Source organism: Salvelinus namaycush, chromosome 25, assembly GCF_016432855.1.
Source record: "Salvelinus namaycush isolate Seneca chromosome 25, SaNama_1.0, whole genome shotgun sequence".
Lineage (NCBI taxonomy): Eukaryota > Metazoa > Chordata > Actinopteri > Salmoniformes > Salmonidae > Salvelinus > Salvelinus namaycush.
Genome location: NC_052331.1, coordinates 23,761,777 through 23,783,493, shown reverse-complemented (window position 1 = coordinate 23,783,493; position 21,717 = coordinate 23,761,777). Strand labels below are relative to the sequence as shown.

Sequence of the window (21,717 nt, the reverse complement as noted above, 5' to 3'; positions counted from 1 at the left end):
TTTTACTGGTCTAATTACATTGGTAATCAGTTTATAATAGCAATAAGGTACCTCAGGTGTTTGTGGTATATTGCCAATATACCACGGCTACGGGCTGTATCCAGGCACTCCGCATTGCGCTTAAGAACAGCCCTTAGCCATGGTATATTGGCCATAAATCACCCTCCGGGGCTTATTGCTTAATTATCACCCACACACTGACAGAACCGTGCTGTGCCGTTTTAAGCGGTAGCACAATTATGTCTACACTTTTAGCGTGTAATGAATAATATCTATAGAGAACAAAAGCAGCAGGAATGGTTATTTTGTAATGTATGCACTTGCCTTTTCATACAATACAGGTACTTATGCTATTTACAGGAATATAAGTGTCAAACAGTATAATTTCATATGGACAGTAATTGTGGGGTTTACATGCACAAATGTTGATTAGATGGGCATCTTCAGGAGGGCACATTCTGTCAGCAGCTGCAGGATGGTGGTGATGTAGGTAGGGCTTGCAATCTGTGAAGGAAAAGAGATAGAACTTTCAGTCATAGCATTTCATTAGGATCTGAAGTTCTAGATATTTCTCCAGATGTGTGCATGATATATACCTTGATTTTTCCACTATGGTGAGAAGAACCCAAAGCCGTGGAGACCTGCATCAGTGACCCAGCGGACAATTCTATCCTGAAGTGCCTGAAGAAGTGTGACTGCAGCCCTTTGATGAACCTGGTGACCTCCTCGATGCTGACATCTGTTGTGTCATCCTGCCGCACACTGTCCCAAAGCTCCCAGGCATCTTGTGGGTGGATGGTGTACTTAACATCCATAGGGGGTAGTGTTGGGAGGGTCCAAACCAGTTTCAGGTATTGGATGTTGATGGTGGGGTGGCACCCAATCCACAGGGCTGCGAGCCACTGGAGGTTGGTAGAGTTGATACCAAGAGGGCCAAAGCAACAGTCAAATGTCTTTTCAAACCAGGATTTGACCAAAACTGTGAGAGACTCTGGTCCCCTGGTACAGAGCAAAGGCAAACTGACAAATTCTGATGGTAGTGATCGGAGATACTCCAAGTCACCGTTGACGCAGGTCAGCCAGCCACTCCACACAACCTTCTGAGCATCATCTTTGGCAGCAAACACTTGTCTGGAGAGAATCTGAGGATGAGAACAACAGATGACGTCGAACACCACAATCGGATTTCACAGAAGAATATAGTATGTACTGTAAACTACATTTAGAGAAAAAAACCTTACCTGTATGAAAACCGTCTCAGCATCTTCATCCGTCTCTGCCAACCCAAGGACCACCGAGAAATTGACCTTGAAGCCCAATTCCTGGCCAACTTCAATCGCTAGGCCCTGTTGCTTCTCTGATACAATGAAAGCTGATAGGTGCTTTGAATAGGATTTCAACTGAGTGTGTCTGAACTGGTACAAAGGTGTGACGTACGACAGCTCCCATTCCTTCTTCACCAGGAGTGCCACTTGGTCTGGGTCAACCTGTTTCTAGAGAGCAAAGAGAGAAGTCAGATGGCTGCAAATACTACACTCAAAGGATAATGTCTAAAAAGTTCAAACAGGGCTACAGGATCAAGCCTACCCATTAGTCGAGTCAACTTTACACAATGATGTTGAATAGTTGTGAATACAACCACAATTGGTTTTAGCTACTTACTGTGATATCACGTGATTTTGGAGTTCTTCTACTTCTTGGTATTCTTAGAGCTGTCAGATGGCCTGATGTGTATCCCAGATTAGTTGCTTCAACGCAGCTTCGCATGGATCGCCGGTAACTCTTGCTCTTTCGTTGTGCCAAGACATTGTTAAGTGAGGTCTTTACAATGCTGTAAAGAACATTATGTTATGATAGGTAGTGTAACATTTATTTTACACCAAGCAGTGTAAAATAAATAAGAAAAAGGAAAGCTGAAGTGATGAAAAGTAGAAAACATTGTCACAAACTAGCTAGCATGGCCTTGTTCTCTGATAGTACACAAAAGGGTTGATACTGCTAACGCTAGCAAGCTTTGGCTTACTCCATTCATAGAGGCTAAAATTCGCTTATTGACGACAGTCTCTTCTGACCAGAGGTGTTTTGTTAAGAGCCCCATCGCTTGCTCTAAACATTAAAACATCGCTTGCGGTATGGTTTTGGAAACAGGAAGGCATCTTTCATATCAGCGAGCAATTTTTTTAAAAACGGGTTCAATTACTACACACCTTAATAAGGTTAGTGTTCCCACACTGCCATTGTTCCATGTCACAGCGCGTGTTTAAAGAAAACAGACATAGTGGACTACTTGCGCTAATTAGCAATCTGCATCTCTGAACACCTGTGTGTAAACAGATGACAGACGCCAGGTGTAGTCATTGAAAAATACTTTGCTGCAACTGGTGTTAAAACAGTGTACAGTAAGTGTTTATTTTACATTTGTGAAATTGTGATATGAAAGTAGAGGGATTTATGTTTCTAAAACAGTACCGCAATTGAGAATCAATTCACATTTAGATTGAATATTTGTCTGTTTTGGCTTCCAGAGCCAATTCGCCCTTTAAACAGAACATGTAAGGTCATTTGACTAAGGAATTTACATTTACATTTAAGTCATTTAGCAGACGCTCTTATCCAGAGCGACTTACAAGTTGGTGCATTCACCTTATGATATCCAGTGGAACAACCACTTTACAATAGTGCATCTAACTCTTTTAAGGGGGAGGGGGGGGTTAGAAGGATTACTTTATCCTATCCTAGGTATTCCTTAAAGAGGTGGTGTTTCAGTTGTTTCCGGAAGGTGGTGATTGACTCCGCTGACCTGGCGTCGTGGGGGAGTTTGTTCCACCATTGGGGTGCCAGAGCAGCGAACAGTTTTGACTGGGCTGAGCGGGAGCTGTACTTCCTCAGAGGTAGGGAGGCGAGCAGGCCAGAGGTGGATGAACGCAGTGCCCTTGTTTGGGTGTAGGGCCTGATCAGAGCCTGAAGGTACGGAGGTGCCGTTCCCCTCACAGCTCCGTAGGCAAGCACCATGGTCTTGTAGCGGATGCGAGCTTCAACTGGAAGCCAGTGGAGAGAGCGGAGGAGCGGGGTGACGTGAGAGAACTTGGGAAGGAAGGAATAAACTCCTTTTGTCAAATATTGGTCTAGAGGCACCCATAGCCATATGGATCTGTGCAAAAGTGCCAAGTTAGTATATTTTTTATTTGGAGTCTTTCTCGCTGATGAAAGATAAGGACCATTTGTTTCGAAAGCCGTATTGCAAGTGATGACTGACATTAAAACACAGCATTGGGGTTGTAGTTCACATGGGCTAGTCGTCGGTGAAGCTAACCGCTGAAAACTGTAGTGTACAGAAGGCAGAATGCCGACTAACTTAAGAGTTTATGAGAGCTAGTTTTGGCTAAGCAGCTGCTGTTTTGATACGGTCTGATTTCATCGCTCGCTGACCAACAGCTTAGTTAGCTATCTTTTTTTATAACGCTAACGTCGTCTAGCGATATTAATTAACAATAGATAAGCGATCTCACTAGTTGTGTACCTGCTCCGTTCCTCCATGACTGAAAAAAACACACAACCGGAAGTGGATTTTGAACATCGCGCTTTCCCATGATGCAACTGGAATCTTGATAAGGAACAGTAGTCGATTACAGCATCATTCAACATTGACGTCAAATATATGCGTCGAATCGTTTCATACGGTTGAAGCTTCAAATGCTGTCCAATGTCTCGTATCTATCTCCAAATATTGTTATAGATCCTTATCGTAGTTTGACATCTTTGGTCAGAAATAGATCGCTCCTTCCCCACCATGTGTTATACAAGTTGAGCACACTAATCTGTAAATACAACGGATGGACACACTACAAGCAACTAACTGTCGATACCAAGCACACCCATATATATTCAGACTTGTGCTTTCTACTTCCGCCTGAACGTGGACGAGACAAGGAAGGAATTAGAGGACGCTGGTGCCACAATCACATTGAAGGAACCAGGGAGTTTTAGCTACCTAGCGCCGTTGTTTGGACAAAATCGACATGATGCAGCAACATTTTTTACATCAAGGTTGCCAGTCGCTTTGATCGGGCGTAAATCGTATGAGGTTTATGTAGCTATCCAGCTAACAGCCATATGCAACAAGCAGCCAGCTTACAAGACATATCTTTACAATATTAGATAATAGCTGTTTAGTTAGCTACAGTACTGTTAGCTAGCAAGCTATCTGAAATGGCCAATAAAAGCAGAGCATTGGCACAGAGGATGCTTCTCATCTGTAGACAGGAGACGAGAGCATATTCACTATGGCGAAGAACAACAATTCCGATTGCAAGCCAAGGACATCTGATCAAACCCAGCATTATGCATTTGAGGTTTTCTCTCAATGTCAACAAACACTCAACGTGCACAACAGGTAGCCTATATAATTTACTTCATGTCGGTCCATCAATTCTGATCTTGGAGACCCAGGGTGTGTGCAGGCATTATTTTAGTCTGACACTAACTCCTGACTCAAAATCTCAAGAACTATCTAACATCATTGTCCCGGACTGGGGTTGGTGAGCACTGATGTTCTGGAATCCAGATCATGGACACCCACAGAGGTCTGCAGCGTTTTCCCCCAGCCCAGCATTAATGTCAAGTGGTCAATAACTCATGAAGCTCATGACTAGCGGAGTCGGGTTTGTTACTAGTGGGCTGGAACCAAAGAGTACAACGTGGGTGTCCCGGACCAGGATGGAAGAACACTACTCAACAAATAATTATGTCTATGCTTAATATAGAGCAAGCATAACACTTAACTTTGTCTCTCCAGGTTCTAGCAGCTTGTCTTTTCGGAGTCACACTTGTGGGGAGCTACGGCCTGTTGATGTAGGAGAGGAAGTCAGTCTGTGTGGCTGGGTTCAATACCTGAGGTTTGACATGTTTCACTGTTTCAAACACATTATTCTTCTCACATACTGCTTCTATTCCTATTTAAAGTGGCCTATATCGTCACATGGAAAGAATTGCATTTTGCTGACTCTAACAGTGTACACATTGTTTTGCTCCAATCAGACAGGATTTATTTGTTATCATGAGAGATTTCAGTGGCTTGGCACAAATTCTTATCCCTCAAGACAAGGTAAGACTGTTTAACAGTTTTATGAATTATTCTAAAAACACTACTGCAGTTTATATTTATGGTAATCAAATTCCGATGTTTATGTCATATATTTTAACGTTACTATATATTGACTATATATTTATTTGTAATTTGTGTCTCGGTCAAGGACAAAATTAATCTGAAAACAGCCTTGTGTGACTTACCACCTGAATCAGTGATCAGGGTGAAAGGCACGGTCAGGCTTCGACCAGATGGACAAGAGAACAAGGTGAGACTGATGACAAGTGGCAGTAACATTTACCATCAGTGTTATTGTGAATGACTCCATTCTGATTGTGTCGCCATTTTGTAAATTGTAGGAGATGCCCACCGGAGAGATCGAGGTTCTTGCAGAGAGTGTGGAGATTCTAAATGTCTGCCGTAAGCTTCCCTTTGAAATCAAAGATTTTGTGAAAGTGAGTACATGATTAAACACATTATTTACGCATAATATCACCACACACAAAAAACAAACACATTTATTGTTAGCATTATTATTTCAGTATTGATGAGCTTTACTCTTTGTTTACAGAAATCTGAATCCCTTCGGATGCAGTATCGCTATCTGGACCTTCGTTCGTCACAAATGCAGTATAACCTGAGGCTGAGGTCCCAGCTAGTGATGAAGATGAGAGAGTACCTGTGCAATGTGCATGGTACGAGTCCTTGAGTTGCCTCTCCAGTTCCTATCCTACTGTACTGTAGTGTATTTGTTTTCAAAATATGTTTTGTTTCCCTGATTCCAGGGTTTGTGGATGTTGAAACTCCCACCTTATTTAAGAGGACTCCAGGGGTAGGTGCTCTCCATTGTACTCAACACATTTGACTTTCTCCAAACACTATTTTGGATCAATTATGTGTATTATAGAGTAGGAGCTCCTCTATGAAATTATTTACAAAGGAGTCAGTTCTCCCTTCATGTTTTTATATTTTCCAGGGTGCAAAGGAGTTTGTGGTGCCCTCAAGAGAACCTGGTCGATTTTACTCCCTGCCTCAGAGTCCTCAGCAGTTTAAACAGCTTCTCATGGTGGCTGGCATTGACAGGTAAACAAAATAAATCCGTTGTACTGAATCACCAATTACATTGTTACACTTGATGCCCTGTGTCCATTGTTTCATAGATCAACAACTTTGGTTTTGAGCTTCTAATTGTAGCTCTCTAATGTAAATTTATCTTGCAGGTACTTTCAACTGGCCCGGTGCTACAGAGATGAGGGTTCCAAACCAGACAGACAACCAGAATTTACCCAGGTAATGCGATGATTAGCTCTGAGAAGAGACATGATCAACTATTTCTTAGGGCAGACAGAATAACTTTGGCAGATGAGTGTCGAACAGCTTTAATTGAGTTCCTAGTTTGATACAGACACACACACACAAACACACAGATAATCCAAGTCTAATTCTGCCCTCATTCCTCTATATTGCCTCTTATCTATCCTCCATAGGTGGACATTGAGATGTCCTTTGTGGATCAAGCTGGAATCCGAGGGCTGATTGAGGGCTTGGTCCAGTACTCCTGGCCTGTGGAGAAAGATCCTGTCTCCACACCCTTCCCCTGCATAACGTATGAAAAAGCAATGAAGGACTATGGAGTGGACAAGCCAGACACACGATTCGCCATGAAGGTTTGCTCAAAATACTTAGATATGATTTTTCATTTTGGGAGGTATTTTTAAATGCTACAATCTGATAGTGAAGTAAGAATATCCTGCTCCAGTGTTTTAGGTTGAAATGTGTTTCCTACTTGTATAGCTCATGGACATCAGTAAAACATTCCACAACACAGAAATAGAGTTCCTTAAAGATGCCCTCAACCAACCAGGAGGCTGTATCCAGGCAATCTGTATCCCGGATGGAGCAGTAAGTACAGTTTAAAAGAATAATAAAGGATTCTGGTAGACTTAGGGTTGCAAAGGGTCGGAAACTTTCCGGGAAATTTCATTCCGGGAAGTTAAGCCCTGGAATTTGGGGAATTTTGCTTAAATTCATGAAAAAAGTTAGCTTATAACAGTGAACCTTTTTTTGTGGGATACACATAAAGCAATTCTAGGTCTTGTGGCATATTTTGGTTAAACTATCCCCAATTCAATGGAATTGCAACCCTCTGCATGCACAGTGCATTCTTCCATCACATGTACAGCTGATTCTCAAGATCTTGCACACTAATGAGATGCTATTGAGCCCACACTACTACACTATCTGAGCCAAGGACTACATGCTTTCTGGTAAGTTTTGATTATAATACTGGGTGGGGTGAATATATATATATATATTTTTTTAAATATTTTTAACTAGTAAATAGTAGCCTACAGCAAAGTGTGTTAAATGCAACAAAGATGCAGAATCATCTGGCCAAGTGCATAAAGTTCCCTCAGCGCTCACAAGCAACCTCTGACAAAAGTCCCTGTACTTCTATTCGAGGTGAAAATGATGAATCAGACACCTTATCGATGGCAACAGTTCATGGTCCTCCTGGAATCAGAAGTTTTTTTTACTCAATGGAGGAACGTAGTCAGAGAAATGCTGACGAATGTCTTGCTCAAGCTGTGTATGCAACTGGTTCACCTCTGATGCTCACAGGCAATGTATATTGGAAGAGATTTCTGAATGTTCTTCGCCCAGCATACACCCCTCCAACCAGACATGCTTTATCTACTCATTTGCTGGATGCAGAGTTCAACAGAGTTCAAGTGAAGGTCAAGCAAATCATAGAGAAAGCAGACTGTATTGCAATCATCTCTGAGGGGTGGTCAAATGTTCGTGGGCAAAGAATAATTAACTACATCTCCACCTCTCAACCAGTATTCTACAAGATCACAGACACAAGGGACAACAGACACACCGGTCTCTACATTGCAGATGAGCTGAAGGCAGTCATCAATGACCTTGGACCACAGAAGGTATTTGCAGTGGTGACAGACATGAACATGAAGGCTGCTTGGTCTAAAGTGGAGGAGTACTACCCTGGTTAGGGTAGTACCCTACCCTGAAATGGTTAGGTATGTGAAGGGTCATCAAGTTATAGCAGCAATCTACCTCACCAAGCAAAGTGAGAAGAATAAGAGCACCACATTGAAGCTGCCCAGCAACACCCGTTGGGGTGGTGTTGTCATCATGTTTGACAGTCTCCTGGAGAGGAAGGAGTCTCTCCAAGAAATGGCCATATCACAGTGCCGATATGGACAGCCCCGTCAAGAGGATCCTCCTGGATTATGTATTTTGGGAGAGAGTGGTAAGCAGCCTGAAACTCCTGAAACTTATAGCAGTAACCATTGCATGGATTGAGTGAGACAATGCCATCCTGTCTGATGTTCAGACTCTGCTTGCAGATATAAGAGAAGACATGGAAGCCTGAGATGAAGACAAGCAAAGCTTTAGTTTCTCGACTATCATTTTACAGATGTATGTTTAAAACGTTTGTGGAAAATGTGATGGATCATTCAATATTCCCTTTCTTTTGTTGTTCAGTGAAATCATCCCATGTGAAGAGTCAACTCATTTAATTAAAGTTCAATCTGTAACTAAATTGTTTTTTATTTCTATTGGAAGGATTTAATCATTTGCAATTATGTCTGCTTATGATAAGGTAAAAGGTTTATGTTTCTCTCTTCGTATGATATGGTAAATATATCCAATGCAAAAAACATCTACATTTAAATTATATTAATCATATTAATTTTCATATATTTCTGTTAATTCCCACGGAACGTTTCCACCTCTGAATATTACCTAAAATGTGCAACCCGAGGTAGACTGTTCTAGTAGATTCTGTTAGCCTATTACTTTTGTTAAGATTTGTGCATCAAATAAAGATTGTCTATGCTTGTTGTGATGATATAGTGCCAATAGAAAGTCTATAACCCCTTTCAAAATGTTCACCTTTTGTTGTCTTACTGCCTCAAATTACAGTACATTGAAATAGTTGTTTTCCCATTGATCTACACATCCTACCCCACAACCTCTAAGTGAAAAAAATATTCATTTTTGGGGGGGAAATCTATAAAAAACTGAAATAGCTTGGTTGGATAAGTGTCCACCCCTTTGTAATAGCAATCCTAAATTAGCTCAAGTGTATCCAATCACCTTCAAAATCACACACCAAGTTAAGCAAACGCTCAACAATGAGCACCAAGGAGCTTTCAAAAGAACTCTGGGACAAAGTTGTGGAAAGGCACTGATAAGGGGATGGGTATGAAACATTTCAAAGGCCTTGAATATCCCTTGGAGCACGGTCAAGACGATTATTAAGACGTGGAAGGTTTATGACACCAACAAGACCCTGCCTACATCAGGCCATCCCTCCAAACTGGATGACTGAGCAGTAGGAGACTGATCAGAGGCTATCAAGAGTCCAATGGCAACTTTGAAAGAACGACAGGCATTTATGGCCAAGACTGGTCAAAGTATGCATGTGACAACAATATCCCAAGCGCTTCACAAATCTAGCATGTATGGTAGGGTGGCAAGAAGGAAGCCATTACTCATGAAAGCCCACCTTGAATCCCATTTGAAGTATGCAAAAAAACATTTTGGAGTTTTGTAGACTGAACAAACTAAAATTAGAATTCTTTGGCCTAAATGCAAAGCGTTACGTTTGGCGCAAACCCAACACGGCACATCACCCAAAGAACACCATCCCTACTGTGAAGCCAGGGTGGCAGAATCATGTTACGGCGATGTTTCTCATTGTCAGGGACTGGGAAAGAAGTGATGGTATGGAAAATGAATGGAGAAATGTACAGAGAAGTCCTCGGGGAAAACCTGCTGCCCTCTGCAAGAATGCTGAAACTAGGACTTATTTTAACCTTTCAGCATTCCAACGACCAGAAGCACACAGCCAAAGCTACAGTGGAGAAACTAAGGAATAAAAAGGTACATTTCCTTGAGTGGCCGAGTCAGAGCACCCACCTACATTCAATCTAAAATTTGTGGCATGATTTGAAGATTGCTGTCCATCAATGCTTCCGAAGGAACTTGACAGCGCTTAAACAGTTTTGTAAAGAATGGTCAAATATTTAGGTATTTTATTAGGATCCCCATTAGCTGTTGTGAAGCAGAAGCTACTCTTCCTGGAGTCCACACAAAACATGAAACATGACATAATACAGAACATTAATAGACAAGAACAGCTCAAGGACAGAACTACATACGTTTAAAAATGGCACAAATAGCCTACATATGAATACATATGCACAAAATATCTACGTCAAATAGGGGAGAGGCGTTGTGCCGTGAGGTGTAGCTTTATCTGTTTTTTTAAACCAGGTTTGCAATTCATTTGAACAATATGAGATGGAAGGAGGTTCCATGCAATATTGTCTCTATATAATACTCTATGCTTTCTTGAATTTGTTCTGGATTTGGGGACTGTGAAAAGACCTCTGGTGGCATGTCTAATGGGGTAAGTGTGTGTGTGTGTCAGAGCTGTGTGCAAGTATACTATGCAAACAATTTGGAATTTTCTTATAAAAAGAAGCGATGCAGTCAGGCTCTCAACAACTCTTATCCAGGAAAGACTGGCATGCATAGTATTGATATTAGCCCTCTGATTACAATAAAGAGCAGCACCTGCTGCTCTGTTCTGGGCCAGCTGCAGCTTAACTAGATCTTTCTTTGCAGTATTTGACCACATGACTGAACAATAAGACAAACCTAGAGCCTGCAGGACATGCAGAAGTTGGTAGAGACCTAATCACAGCTGTAATTGCTGCCAAAGGTGCTTCCACCAAGTATTGACTCAGAGGGGGTGGAGACATATCCAATTATGATATTTCAGTTTAGTATTTTTAATATATATAATTTGTGTATGGTGGTAGATAATTGTATTTAAATAAGGATTTTATTCCCATGAAACTCTGATGCACTGACAACAAAATGTGAAAAAAGTTTAAGGGGGTGTCGACTTTTTATAGGACATCTGTGTTCAATATTTCACTCCAGAAACATTTGACGGGCAAAGATCAGGAATCCCTGAAGCAAACTGCCAGGACCAAGTTCGGCCAGGTATGTAACCTTGCGTTTTAAACCCCCCCGCTGCTTTTACAGGACATTCAGCAAAAGAGAACAAACTGTCTTCATGAAATATTAATCTGGAATATGATCAATAAGCCAAGATGACTGTGAAGAAAATGTTGAACGAAGCACATGGCATAATTGCCCTGAGGCAACGATAGACCTCACCAATCCTAGAGTTGTGCAATCCTAAAAATCTTGTACAACCCCCTTTTATAACGAAGTGACATGATTGGTAAACACAAAACTCATTTGAGACTCCATTACGGCTAATGGTGTATTGGGTTTAGCAATTCATAGTTAAAGAGATATGAAAACCCAATGACTGCTAGGCATTCAAGTCTGTCGGCGCCATGCCCGAAGGCTAGCTGCATCAGAGGAATGCCAATTAAGCCTAGTATTTTTTGTGATATTTTTGTATTTTTTTTCCCAAGGAAGTGAGTGTAGTTTTGGTGAAGGCAGATGGTGCATTGAAGTCTCCCCTCAACAGACTCATGCCTGCCTCAGCTAAACAGCAGCTGCTCCAGATGGCCCAGGCCAGACCTGGGGACCTGCTGCTCATCTCTGCTGGGACGCAGGAATGTGTGGTGAGTTACAATCTGATTTGGTCCCAAACGGCACCCTGCCTATATAGTGGACTACTTTTAACCGGGGCCCATATGGCTCTGGTGAAAAGTAGTGCACTATGTGGAGAATAGGGTGCCATTTGGGATGTAGATCCTTTGCATGCCTCACCTACATTAAAGATAACCATCATGGAACTGTTTCAAAGTTAGCCCTGTTGGTCGAAATAAGTGATGTGGTGGTCAGTGCTTTGAGGTTGATCGCTTTGATATGAACCAGTAGCACAGTATAGTTCATACACATAACACACTGGAAAGTTTGATTTGTTTTCTTTTTTTAATTAAAAGCTAAATGTTTATATTTTTCTCATGCGTCATTGGGCCTGATACAGATGATACACCAAAATTGATGGTTGTTTTGTTCAAATGAAAAAGTCTTTCAGAAAGTATTCACACCTGTTGACTTTCTTCACAGTTTGTTGTGTTGTGTATTAAATTGAAATGTGTCACTGGCCTACACACAATACCCCATAATGTCAGCGGAATTATGTTTTTAGGAATGTTTACTCCTTAATTAATGAAAGCTGACATTTGACTCAATAAGTACTCCTTTATTATGGCAAGCCTAAAACAGTTAGTGAGTAAAAATAAGTTGCATGGACTCACTCTGTGTGCAATAATAGTGTTTAACATAATTTTTGAATGACTACCTCATCTCTGTACCCCACACATACAGTTATCTGCAAGGTTCCTCAGTCAAGCAATTCATTTCAAACACAGATTCAACTACAAAGACCAAGGGTGTTTTCCAATGCCACGCAAGAAGGGCACCTATTGGTAGATGGATGAAAATAAAAAAAGCAGACATTGTATATCCTTTTGAGCATGGTGAAGTTATTAATTAAACTTTGGATGGTGTATCAATACACCCAGTAGCTAGAAAGATACAGGCGCCGTTCCTAACTCAATTGCCGGAAAGGAAGTAAACCGCTCAGGGATTTCACCATGAGGCCAATAGTGACTTTAAAACAGTTCCAGAGTTAAATGGCTGTGATAAGAGAAAACTGAGGATGGATCACCACATTGTATTTACTCCACAATTCTAACATAAATGAAGGAAGCCTTTAAAGAATAAAAATATTCCAAAACATGCATCCTGTTTTGCAATAAGGCATTAAAGTGAAACTGCAATTTTTCTCAGAAATGAACTTTGTCCTGAATACAAAGTGCTATGTTTGTGGCGAATCCAACACAACACATCACTGAGTACCACTCTTCATATTTTCAAGCATGGTGTTGGCTGCATCATGTTATGGGTATGCTTTTTTTAGGATTAAAAAAATGGAATAGAGCACAGTCAAAATCCTAGAGGAAACCTTGTTCTGTATGCCTTCTAACAGACACTGGGAGTCCAATTCACCTTTCAGCAGGACAATAACCTAAAACATAAGGGCAAATATACACTGGAGTTGCTTACCAAGACGACATTGAATGTTCCTGAGTGGCCTAGTTACAGTTTTGACTTAAATCGTCTTGAAAATCTTTGGCAGGCCTTGAAAATGTCTGTTTAGCAATGATCAACAACCAACTTAACAGAGCTTTAAGAACTTTAAAAATAATCATGTGCAAATATTGTACAATCCAGGTGTGCAAAGCTCTTATAGATTTACCCAGAAAGACTCACATCTTTATTTGCTGCCAAAGGTAATTTTAACATGTATTGAGTCGTGTGTGAATATGTATGTAAATTAGATATTTCAAAATTTTATGGGATATTGTGTGTAGATGGTAGAGGAAAAAAAACATATTTCATCCATTTTGAATTCAGGCTGTCACAACAACATGTGGAATAAGTCAAGGGGTATGAATACTTTCTGAAGGCACTGTAGCTGTGGAGCAATAGTGTACTTTTGTCGAAAGGGTGTGGGAGGAATTGCAATCAAATGTCAGAATAGAAGAAAATGAAGAAGTGTGTCAAATCCACCCATGCAATAGTCAATTGTCAGGCGTCAGAGGCTTTTGTGACCAAGCAGTTGAAAGCCCGTGCGTTCTGAAAATAAACAATGTTTTTGACATTCAATAACACAGAACAACCTTTTACTTTTGTTTTTCACGGTGAATGCAGTTTTCACTCTCCTGATTTCCATTATTTCCTCCCACAGCGCCCTTTGTTGGGCAAGTTGAGGCTTCAGTGTGCTGAACTCCTAGAGGGCTCCGGTGTGGCTGTTCGAGACCCCTCAGCGTTTCACTTTCTGTGGGTGGTAGACTTCCCACTGTTCCTGCCAAAAGAAGAGGATCCTGATCAGCTTGAGTCAGCCCACCATCCTTTCACTGCACCTCTCCCTGAGGATGCTCATCTCCTGTATTCACTGCCTCACAAGGTTAGGGTCATATACAGTAGGAGGAGGGTTGTCTCCTTGGTCACATATTTATAGAGAAGAACCCTCTCATCAACTTGTTTCTGTGCCCTTCCTTGCTGTTTGGTACAAATAGAAAACTGTTAAAGAAAGTGTTGTCTGACATAGCTGTCACTGTGCTATTTTCAACCAGGATGTGGTCCAAACAAGAAGTTTGGAAATTCAAAACTATGTATTCAAGTATAACCAATAATAAAAATGTATTTATTAGTATAAACTTCTCACCATAAGTCAGTCTATCAATATAAACAAACTTGACATCAGAGTATCCTGTACTGTCACTTCCTATGCACTGAGACCATATCATTCATCTATGTCTCCTGTGTCAATATGGCAGGTACGTGGCCAGCATTATGACCTGGTCCTGAATGGATGTGAGATTGGAGGAGGATCCATTCGTATTCACAAGGCCTCTGATCAGCAGCATGTGCTGGAGACGATCCTCAAGGTAATGAACTTGGACTGGATAAGTAAGAGTACCAGAATGCTGATTTCCCATGTCCCATTTATATCAGGTTGAGGAGGATATGCAAGCACAGTTACCATTAGTATACCGTATGTCGAAAGGCGCTGCATTGGAAAGCGAACATTTTGCGGGCTCCTGGCCAACCATTTTTTTTTTTTGTACATAATGTTACATAACGAGGACTTCTACTTCAATGAGTCGGAGGCGAAGACATATCGTTTTTTCTGGACCAGGTCCAAATCCCTGTCACTCATAGGAGGAGGAGACGGAACTATAGAGGCCGGCGCCTCTGGGAAGGCTTTCCACTAGATGTTGGAACATTGCTGCGGGGACTTGCTTCCATTCAGCCACAAGCATTCGTGAGGTCGGGCACTGATGTTGGACGAATAGGCTTGGTTCGCAGTCCTTCCAATTCATCCCAAAGGTGTTTGATGGGGTTGAGGTCAGGGCTCTGTGCAGGACAGTCAAGTTCTTCCACACCGATTTCGACAAACCTGTATGGACCCCGCTTTGTGCACGGGAGCATTGTCCTGCTGAAACAGGAAAGGACTTTCCCCAAACTGTTTCCACAAAGTTGGAAGCAGAGAATCATCTAGAATGTCATTGTATGCTGTAGCGTTAAGATTATCCTTAATTGAACCTACGGGGCCTAGCCCAATCCATGAAAAACAGTCCCAGACCATTAATCCTCCTCCACCAAAATTTACAGTTGGCACTATGCATTCGGGCAGGTAGCGTTCTCCTGGCATCCGCCAAACCCAGATCCTTCCGTCGGACTGCCAGATGGTGAAGCGTGAGTCATCACTCCAGAGAATGCCTTTCCACTGCTCCAGAGTCTAGTGGTCGGCGAGCTTCACACCACACCAGCTGATGCTTGGCATTGCGCATGGTGATCTTAGGCTTGTGTGTGGCTGCTCAGCCATGTAATCCCATTTCATGAAGCTCCCCTGACGAACAGTTCTTGTGCTGACGTTGCTTCCAGAGGCAATTTGGAATTCAGTAGTGAGTATTGCAACCGATGACAGACGATTTTTACACGCTTCAGCACTTGGCAGTCCCGTTCTGTGAACTTATGTGGCCTACCACTTCACGGCTAAACCGTTGTTGCTCCTAGACGTTTCCACTTCAAAATAACATCACTTACAGTTGACCGGGTAAGCTCCAGCAAAGCTGAAATTTGACAAACTGACTTGTTGGAAAGATGGCATCCTCTGACAGTGCCACGTTGAAAGTCACTGAGCTCTTCAGTAAGGCCTTTCTACTGCCAATGTTTGTCTATGGAGATTGCATGGCTGTGTGCTCGATTTTATACACCTGTCAGCAATGGGTGTGGCTAAAAATAGCAGAATCCACTAATTTTAATATATATACTTTTGTATATATAGTGTACATCTAGTTGCATCGGCAGGACAGAACGTCAGAGTCCGGTAAGATCACAGGGGGTGGTGTGTATCTTTGTTAACAACAGCTGGTACACAATCTCTATTATTAAGAAAGTCTCAAGGTTCTACTTGCCTGAGTTAGAATACCTCATGATAAGCTGTAGACCATACTATTCACCAAGAGTTTTCATCTGTATTTTTCGTAGCTGTCTATTTAGCATCAAAAACCGGTGCTGGCACTAAGACCTCACTCAACGAGCTGTATAGGGCTATAAGCAAACAAGAACATGCTCATCCAGAGGCGGCTCTCCTGGTGGCCGGTGATTTTAATGTAGGAAAATTGAAATCTGTTTTACCTCATTTCTACCAACATGTCACTGACATTTTCAACCTGACCCAGTCTGTATACAGTTTCGCATACCGCCCCAACAGAGCCAGAGATGATACAATCTCTACTGCACTCCACACTGCCCTTTCCCACCTGGATAAATGGAACACCTACGTGAGAAAGCTGTTCATTTACTACAGCTCAGCATTCAACACCACAGTGCCCTCCAAGCTCATCACTAAGCTAAGGAGCCTGGGCTTGAACACGTCCCTCTGCAACTGGATCTTGGACATCCTGACGGGCCGCCCCCAGGTGGTGAGGGTAGGCAACAACATAGCCTCCTGTACACCATGTTCATCCATGACTGCGTGGTCACGCACGACTCCAACACCATTAAGTTTGCAGACGACACGACGGTGGTAAGCCTGATCACGATGACAAGGACACAGCCTATAGGGAGGAGGTCAGAGACCTTGCAGGGTGATGCCAGGACAACAACCTCTCCCTCAACATGGGCAAGACAAAGGAGCTTATCATGGACTACAGGAAACGGAGGGCCGAAAACGCCCCCATTCACATCGACAGAGCTGTAGTGGAGAGGGTTGAGAGCTTTAAGTTCCTTTTATCCACATCACTAAGGACCTATCGTGGTCCGAACACACCAACACAGTCGTGAAGAGGGCACGACAACACCTCTTCCCCCTCAGGAGGCTGAAAAGATTTGACATGGGCCCTCAGATCATCAAAAAGTTCTATAGCTGCACCATTGAGAGCATCTTGACTGGCTGTATCACCGCTTGGTATGGCAACTGCTCGGCATCTGACTACAAGGCGCTACAGAGGCTAGTGCATACGGCCCAGTACATCACTTGGGGCTGAACTCTCTGCCATCCAGGATCTTTATACCAGGCGGTCAGAGGAAGGCCCTACAATTGTCAGACTCTAGCCACCAAAGTCATAGACTGCTCTCTGCTACCGCATGGCAAGCAGTACCAGAGTGCCAAGTCTGGGACCAAAAAGCTCCTGAATAGCTTCTAACCGCAAGCTGTAAGACTGCTGAACAATTAATCAAATGGCTACCTGGACTATTTTGTGCCTTCAGAAAGTGTTCACACCCCTTGACTTTTTCCACATTTTGTCTTGTTACAGCCTGAATTTAAAATGTATTAAATTGAGATATGTTGTCACTGGCCTACACAAAATACCCCATAATGTCAAAGTGGAAGTATTCAACCCCATTGTTATGGCAAGTCTAAATAAGTTCAGGAGTAAAAATGTGCTTAACAAGTCACATAATAAGTTGCATGGATTCACTCTGTGTGCAATAATAGTGTTTAGCATCTTTTTTGAATGACTACCTCATCTCTGTAACCCACACATACAATTATCTGTAACGTCCCTCAGTCGAGCAGTGAATTTCAAACACAGATTCAACCACAAAGTGTAGGGAGGTTTTCTAATGCTTTGCAAGAAAAGCACCTATTGGTAGATGGGTGAAAATTGAGCATGGTGAAGTTATTATTTACACTTTTGATGGTGTATTAATTCACCCAGTCACTACAAAGATACAGGCGTCCTTTCTAACTCAGTTGCCTGAGAGGAAGGAAACCGCTCAAGGATTTCACCATGAGGCCAATGTTGACTTTAAAATGGTTACAGAGTTTAATGACTGTGATAGGAGAAAACTGAGGATGACTCAACATTACTAATCTAATTAACAGAGTGAAAATAAGGAAGCCTGTACAGAATAAAAATATTCCAAAACATGCATCCTGTTTGCAACTAGGCACTAAAGTAATACTACAAAAAAATGTGGCAAAGCAATGTACTTTTTGTCCTGAATAGAAAGTGTTATGTTTGGGGCAAATCCCATACAACACATTACTGAGTACCACTCTCCATATTTTCAAGCATAGTGGTAGATATGCTTCTAATCGTTAAGGACTGGGGAGTTTTTTTTGTATAGAAAAGTAATGGAATGGAGCTAAGCACAGGCAAAATCCTAAAGGAAAACCTGGTTCAGTCTGTTTTCCACCTGACACTGGGATATGAATTCACCTTTCAGCAGGACAATAACCTAAAACACAATGCAAAATCTTGCTTACCAAGAAGATGGTGAATGTTCCTGAGTGGCCGAGTTACAGTTTTGACTTAAATCTGCTTAAAAATCTATGGCAAGACCTGAAAATGGTTTTCTAGCAATGATCAATTTGACAGAGATTGAAGAATTTTGAAAAGAATATTGTGCAAATGTTGCACAATCCAGGTGTGGCAAGCTCTTAGATACTTATCCAGAAAGACTCACAGCTGTAATTGCTGCCAAAAGTGATTCTAACATGTATTGACTCAGGGGGTTGAATACTTATCTAATCAAGATATATTAGTGTGTTATTTTTCATTATTTAAAAATAATTATTTTTTATGTTAAAATCACTTTTGGCAGCAATTACAGCTGCGAGTCTTTCTGGATAAGTATCTAAGAGCTTGCCACACCTGGATTGTGCAGCATTAGAGTATTTTGTGTAGATTGTTGACCAGAAATGACAATTAAATCCATTTTAATACGACTTTGTAACACAACAAAATGTGGAATAAGTCAAGGGGTGTGAATACTTTTTGAAGGCAACCCCTTTATTGTACACATTTTATCTTAATTTTTTTGTACTGATTTTCTTGCACTGGCTCTATGCACACTCACTAGACTACTCACACATACTACACGGACACTCCAATATACGCACACACGCTACATATGCTCAAACACATACATGCATATTGACGCCAGACATACACACTCATACAGACACACTTTCACACTTCACGTACGCTGCTGCTACTCAGTTTATTATATATCCTCATTGTCTAGTCACTTTTTACCCGTACCTACATGTACATACTGTATTACCTCAATTATCAACTACCTTTTACCACTGCACCTTGATCAGTACTCGTACTCCTTGTATAAAGCCACTTTATTTTATTGTTACTATTTCCCTTTTTATTTAGCAAATATCTTTCTTACTTTTTAACTCTGCATTGTTGGGAATGGGCTCGTAATTAAGTATTTTGCGGTAAAGTCTACACCTGTTGTATTCGGCGCATGTGACCATTCAAATTTGATTAGATTTAGTACCGAAATAAACAACTGATTAGGATCGGTAAACACAGCGCTCATTTTGTTGCTGCCTCTAGCTGCAAGTTTCTGAGCTGCATGTTCTCCTAGCTTGCTGCAAGTTCAGTCGGTAATATTTATTATCACTGATAATAAGACAGTATTTACTACTGTAGATGTAGGCTAGATTCTGTCATTAGCCTTCCAGCTTAGCGGTGAATAGAAAATTGCAGACAACTCTCTCTAGAGTTGGGAAACCCCCTGACTTTGTTCTTTTTTTCAGGAGGATCCATCTCTCCTTTCTCACCTGTTAGAGGCACTGGACTCTGGGGCTCCCCCTCATGGTGGGATTGCATTGGGTAAGTCAGCCATAATAACCATCCTAACTGACACCAGACACACTCAGACTTGTGTTTCTCATGCTTTGATATTTCACCATTTGTTCTACAGATGCTTAGTAGTAGACGTAGTAGAACTAAGTAGACCAGTCCCCTTGTCCTCCTGCAGCAAAATGCAATACCTAATTTGTGAGTAATATTTTTTTCCCCGACTAAAATCCCTTTTTCAATTTTCCTCTAGGTTTGGATCGTTTTCTGTCTATTATCGTCGGAGCCCCCAGCATCAGGGACGTGATTGCCTTCCCCAAATCATTCAGGGGCCATGACCTGATGAGTCGTGCTCCAGATTTCATCTCTGAAGACGAGCTTAAATCCTACCACATCGCTGTCAACTGGCCAGCAGGAGACAAAGGGAACCAGGAGAAATAGACATTGCTGCTGCTGCTACACCTTTGTCCTGAAGCTGAGACTCTGACTCATATTACAGCTGGATTTACATTGGGGAGATGCAGGACAACTAAGTAACGTGACTTAAATGCGATTCTTCTACCGACATGCTGCAACTTTAGGTTTACTCACACTGTGGATGACCATTAATTGCATCAGTATAAATTCTGTCGGCCGAGTGGGGAGTTTTTTAGTTGGGACTGTCGTTCCCGCGTCTCTGCAACTTAAACCCAGTTTACACCTTTGTCCTGAAGGTCAAACTCTGACTCACATATTGATGTTTCCACTTAGCTCCAGTTTCCGGTTGAAGACTTTTCCAGTTGCCTCCTTTTCTCAAGTTGCACTTTTTTGCCAGCTTGTAGTTGTCTTCACAGGCAGCTCCTCTGCTAGCCAAATATGGTCTTTATCGATGTGAGACTTTGTCCTGAAAGTGACATAATATATGTACAATGTAGACAGGAGACACTGTCACCAATAAATTGTCATGGTTTGACAAATTCCTGTTTTTCTTATATTCTTTCATGCTACAAAGTACAGTCCTGTATACATGCTTTATTAAATGTTACTCAGACTGTGTGAAAATATAGAAATGTCCAATAGGGGGTAGCATTGTTCCATTTGATCTTGTTCACTTTTTTCTTCCTCAGACTCCCTTATCTAGGACAGCATGACCTTAACTGAAGCAATTAAGGTTAAATACATTTCTCAAGGGTACTACAGTACCTTCTAGTACATTAAGGCTCACATATGCTGAACCTTCAATCTACAGATCACCTTTTACAATGCTTACCACCTAGCTACTAAATCAATGCAGTGTCAATCACCTCAGATGTTCTTTTTCTCTATAAGATTATTGAAATCCACACTAATAAAAAATTACAGACAAGGAACTTCAGAGACCAATTGAGTTCTGGAAATTGAAATTAGTAGTAAGAATTTATTAATTCCCCTTCAGACTGCAGAGTTATTTTAGTACCATGCTGATGTAACCTCTGTGCCAGTGTAAACTGCCACTTTTACAACAACAGCTGCCTGCCCACGCCCCCTGCCCGCCACCTTCGCTAGGAGACAGTTTCTAACTCTGCCGGGTACCAGACAGATGTTCTCATTAGTGCACAAAATACAGCCAACACTACAGCTTGTCCTGGATGCCATTTTGTCTGTCGTTTGCGGGGTTGAAGATGGTGCTGGTAGTAGAGCTAGGCTTTCCCCTGCCTTGGCAATTATAGAGTGAAGTTCAAAGACTAGACTTTCTTTTTTAGTGTTTTTTTTTGCTGAAAGAGATGGCTGAGGAGAGAAGGGCTTGTCTCTCCACAGTCAATGTTGAGAGGGCAGTAAAAAGGAAGAGAGCAGCAGCAACCCTCAGAGCCAACCCACACTAGTTCCACATTGTGATGTAAAGGCTATACCTTTTCATGTCTGTGCAGTACAGAGGGAAGGCACTTGATGCAAAAGGAACAGCATTGCAAGGCTACTACTGACTGTAGGCACATTGTCTTGCCGCACATTTGTACAAAACGTTGA

General features: G+C 41.7%; 2 protein-coding genes across 3 annotated transcripts; one reads left to right on the top strand and one right to left on the bottom strand.

Moving 5' to 3' along the window:
- Positions 1 to 128: 128 nt before the first annotated feature.
- LOC120020370 (centromere protein L-like) lies at positions 129 to 3,876 on the bottom strand. Its single transcript, XM_038963968.1, has 5 exons — positions 3,521 to 3,876; positions 1,663 to 1,831; positions 1,242 to 1,493; positions 597 to 1,142; positions 129 to 504 (listed from the first exon to the last, which is right to left on the bottom strand). The coding sequence occupies exons 1-5, from the start codon at positions 3,643 to 3,645 to the stop codon at positions 430 to 432; spliced, it is 1,167 nt and encodes a 388-aa protein (XP_038819896.1). The 5' UTR covers positions 3,646 to 3,876; the 3' UTR covers positions 129 to 429.
- On the top strand, positions 3,666 to 21,106 carry dars2 (aspartyl-tRNA synthetase 2, mitochondrial). Of its 2 annotated transcripts, none has more exons than XM_038963966.1 (17): positions 3,666 to 4,393; positions 4,796 to 4,895; positions 5,038 to 5,104; positions 5,253 to 5,354; positions 5,446 to 5,541; positions 5,658 to 5,781; positions 5,872 to 5,918; positions 6,063 to 6,169; positions 6,307 to 6,376; positions 6,574 to 6,753; positions 6,881 to 6,988; positions 11,069 to 11,131; positions 11,575 to 11,727; positions 13,866 to 14,084; positions 14,458 to 14,568; positions 19,692 to 19,767; positions 19,988 to 21,106. In XM_038963966.1, the coding sequence occupies exons 1-17, from the start codon at positions 4,210 to 4,212 to the stop codon at positions 20,173 to 20,175; spliced, it is 1,995 nt and encodes a 664-aa protein (XP_038819894.1). In that variant the 5' UTR covers positions 3,666 to 4,209; the 3' UTR covers positions 20,176 to 21,106. The 2 variants fall into 2 exon arrangements, with proteins under 2 accessions (XP_038819894.1, XP_038819895.1); XM_038963967.1 differs by lacking the exon at positions 3,666 to 4,393 and adding an exon at positions 4,439 to 4,697.
- Positions 21,107 to 21,717: the final 611 nt, after the last annotated feature.